The 3954-nt window shown below is 53.8% G+C and overlaps 1 protein-coding gene across 1 annotated transcript in view; it reads left to right on the top strand.

The window, feature by feature from the left end:
- Positions 1-767: 767 nt before the first annotated feature.
- Positions 768-3954, top strand: part of LOC103211621 (sialic acid-binding Ig-like lectin 10) — a 14479-nt gene continuing 11292 nt past the window's right edge. Inside the window, 2 exon segments of the mRNA XM_042783236.1 lie at positions 768-911; positions 3127-3952. Of these exon segments, the coding sequence (XP_042639170.1) occupies positions 768-911; positions 3127-3952 (970 nt within the window).

The following is a 3954-nucleotide window of genomic DNA, read 5'->3' as shown; positions in this document are numbered from 1 at the left end:
TTTTAGAAGGTCTACCTGGGAATTTTTACAGAACATACCAATACACTTGTAGAAACATTATCAGTAGCATGTGTTTTTAAAGCCATACAGGTGAAACAGGAGATCTAGAGAGAGTGATCCTGATGTATTCCAATATTTAGGAGTCAGGGACAGATGGAGGTGCTATCCAAAGAGATAAGGAAGAGTGTGTAGATGGGTAGAAGAGAAAGCAAGAAATAGTGGTGTCTCCTCTACACTGCAGACAACTGAACACCTGTGGGGGACTTCAGTATGGCAGCTCTAGGTGACACAAGTCAATCTGTGGAGTATTTGCATGCTGAATGGGTGACTGAGCACATCACATGCTGCTGAGAGGGAGGCGGAAAAGAGAATAGACATTGTCTACTGGTTTTCACAGTTTATAAGTCTTTGGTGGTCTGAACAAGAACGGGTTGAGTAAGGTGGTGGGGAAGCAGGTATGACTGGGCCAGAACGAGCAGTAAACCAATAAGTTCAAGTCTTTGAAGAAAGACTACTGTGAAGCGAAGCCTCAAGATTATGAGGAAAGAGGGTGTGGGAGCTGATGGTCTCAGAACCACCTCCAGGGAATTCCTGACAGTTGCTTCTGGGCAGGGAGGGTCGATCCACAGGCAGAGTTCCGGAAGGCTCTCTTATCCCACTGTCTTCCCACCCTCTCCTGTCAAGCCCAGCCCTGCTCCAATTTGGCTGTGAGCACAAGAGCTGTCTAACTTCAGTGTGTCCTCGCCTGGGCCTGGAGTCCATAGCCAATGGGAGACTTCACTGTCATGGTGGCCCTCACTGACAGGTGGGTTTGTGAGGCCTCCGGCCTGGAGGACGCAGGGCAGTCACACATTGGAACCATCTGCCCCAAGGCTCTCTTCACAACCATTCCTGGACACCCATCTTCTGAAGTAAGGACCCCCAGGTCACAGCAGCTGGGAAAGACTCCTCCCTTGCCTCTGGCTGCCTGCACACAGTGGAGTAGTGTGCAGAAGTCCACGGAAGGAGTGAGCCTACACACATTTTGGGGCCCTGCCCCAATGCACCCTGTGCCATTGCTGTGACTTGCTCCCGCGCATGTGGCCTTAGGTACAATAAAACGTTGGCGGCCCGTGCACCATGTTCTTCATCGTTGGCGTGTTTGAGTCCACCTTTACGACTACTGTGTCTATCCATATTCCTTGGAGTTCCCTTCATATCTGCTGAGCCTCTGTGTTGTTGTTGTTGGTAGGTGCCATCGACTCGGCTCTGACTCCTGGCGACCCCATGTACAACAGAACGAAACCCTGCCCCACCCCACGCCAGCCTCACCAGCGCTGCTACAACAGAGCGCATCATGGCAGCCACGGTGTCAGCCCATCTCACTGAGGGCCTTCCCCTTTTCGTTGACCCTCCACTTTACCAAGCATGACATCCTTCTCCAGGGAATGGTCCCCTCTGGCAACATGACCCAAGTAGGTGAGATGCAGTCTGGCCGTTCTCTCTTTCTTCCAGAACATGTCACCCAACATGATATCCCCTTTCCTAACAACTAGTCTTCCCGGATGATATGTCTAAAGTAAGCTGGGTCCAGTCTCCCCATCCTTGCTTCTAAGGGCATCCTGGTTGTACTCTTCCAAGATTAGCTTGCTCATTCTTCTGATGGTCCCCAGTGTAGTCAATATGCTTTGCCAACACTACAATTCAAATGCAAGACATCAGATAGCTGATTGCAGTGGGAAAATCTGCTGCAAAAGACCTCTTTAAAGTTTTTAAAAGAAAAGATGTATTTTAATGACTAAAGATGCACTTGACCCAAGTCATGGTCTTTTCAGTCATCTCATATTTGTCCTATAAAGATATGAAAGTGTTCAAAGACAGAGGTGGGTGGGACGAGGGATGAAGCTATAAGACCTCAGTCCTCCGCTCACGCAGGACCCAGGCAGCCTCTTCTAGCTCTCCCTAGGAAAGGCCTTCTCTGTGAGATCTGGTGGGCGGAGCCTGTGATGAGCCTCAACTTGAGGGCTCCTGGGAGAAGGGAGTCTGGCTCTCCCCAGAGAAGGTGCAGCCAGGCCATAGGGACCTGGGGCTCAGAGTGAATGAAAGATGGTGTGAGAGCAAGGACAGTGCTGGGGCAGGGAGAGCAGAAGGGCACTTCCTCCAGGAAGCCTTCCCTGACCGACCTGAACCAGGAGAAGCGACAGGACTTTCCTTCCTCAGGGCCCCATCAGGAAGGTCTGCCCTAGCATCTGGGCCTTTATGAGTGTGCGTGAGCTCTTCTGTTTCCAAGAATGTTCTAGGTCAGACACTGGGTTTGATTTTCTTCAGTGTCCCCAGTGTGTGGCCCAGCACTTGTCCCACACAAGGTCCCGGTGAAGGTGAGTGAAGGAAGAAGTATCATCACTTGACCAAAGCAGACAGTCATTTTCTAGAAGGGCTGGGAGGGTTTATCCCACTCACCCACACCTCTCTGTGCCCTTAACTTTGCCTGAAACTCCTGCCATCAGCATTACCTCCAGGGACTGGTGTCACAGCTCAAAGGGCGCTGAGCACACCTGCATATTTCACACAAGAAAGTGACGCCCAGTTATGTGACAAGAGAGAGAGGGGAGATCGAGAAGTGGGCCAAGGCCTGGAGGGGGTGCTTCCGGGCGACCAGGACTCAGTGGGTCACCAGAGACGGCTGGGACTGAGACCAGCCTGGAGTTGGCAGATAGATGTAATCCACTCAAAATGCAAGCATCCCAATGACACTGGCTTTTTACATGAACAACTAACCTTTCTCAGTGTCGTCTTCATTTCTACTTCTGTTCAACAATTTTTGTGACAGCCAAATACATACCGGGAAAAAAAAAAAAAAAGCCCTTTTGTCCATTTCTAAGTGTACAATTTAGTGGTATCAATGACCCTTACCATGGTCTGCAAGCATCACCACTACCTATTTCCAAAAGTTTTTTTGTCACTTAAAACACAAGCCTGGTCTCCACCTTAAGCACTAACTTCCCACCGGCCCCTCCTGGGGACCAATAACAAACCTTCTCTCCATGCACCCACCTGTTTTAGACGTCACATGTATGTGACGTCATTAGACAGCACATGTATGTGACGTCATGCGTGTGTCCTTCTGCGCCTGGCCTGTTCGCTTAGCATGTTGTCAGAGTCCACCCACACAACAGCACGAATCGGGACTTCAGTCCCGTGATTTCCTTCATCAGCCACCTGACCACGTGTGCTCTGTGGGCTCTGCGTCGCCATTGCAACCAGCGCCTGCAGCCAGCGGAGAAGCAGACTGTGCGCTGGGCAGGATGGCTGGTGTTGGAACGGGTTGGAAAGGCGGAGACCGGGGGCCCGTCTGACCTCCGCCGCAGAGGAACCAGCCGTGGGCTGATGGTGATTCTCTCTGCTCCTCCCCCAGTGGAGGACCTCGGACCACGCGATTCAGCCACGACGACTTACGCTACAAAGTTACTGCTCACGCACAAGTCCCCTCTCGGTTGGCCCTCCTGCATCGTGTCTGCCCAGACCAGCCCCGCCCCCGGGAGCCTTCGCTGCTCTGCACCCCCACTCCCTCCCCGTCACAGGACCCAGGAAAAAGGGGGGCTCACAGAGGCCTTTCACTTCTGCTTCCTCAACGGCCCGAGTCCCGGGGGGAGATCCCCCACCCCCACCGCAGACAGGCCCCTGGCCGATGCCCACCCGCACCGCCTTCCCCCAGGAGGTGGTTTGGGAACCGCCAGTCAGTCAGGCCAGTCCCCGTGTTCCCCGGAAAGACCGCACGGCGCCCGGGGAGGACGCAGCGAGGGTCCCGTGGGGCCCGCGGGTCCCAGGATCCCCAGCTCGTTTCACACATGGTCCCCGGGGCACAGCTTCCGCCCGAGCTTCCCCTTCTGCCCCGCGCAGCGCCGGGGCCAGCCTCAGGGACATGTGCAGGCTCCGCGATGCCGCCGCCGTGGCTGCCGCTGCTGCTTCTGCTGC

The sequence above is a fragment of the Orycteropus afer genome, unplaced genomic scaffold (assembly GCF_000298275.1).
Source record: "Orycteropus afer afer isolate SDZICR_OR568_19922 unplaced genomic scaffold, OryAfe1.0 scaffold00765, whole genome shotgun sequence".
Lineage (NCBI taxonomy): Eukaryota > Metazoa > Chordata > Mammalia > Tubulidentata > Orycteropodidae > Orycteropus > Orycteropus afer.
This window is presented reverse-complemented; position numbering and strand designations above follow the sequence as displayed.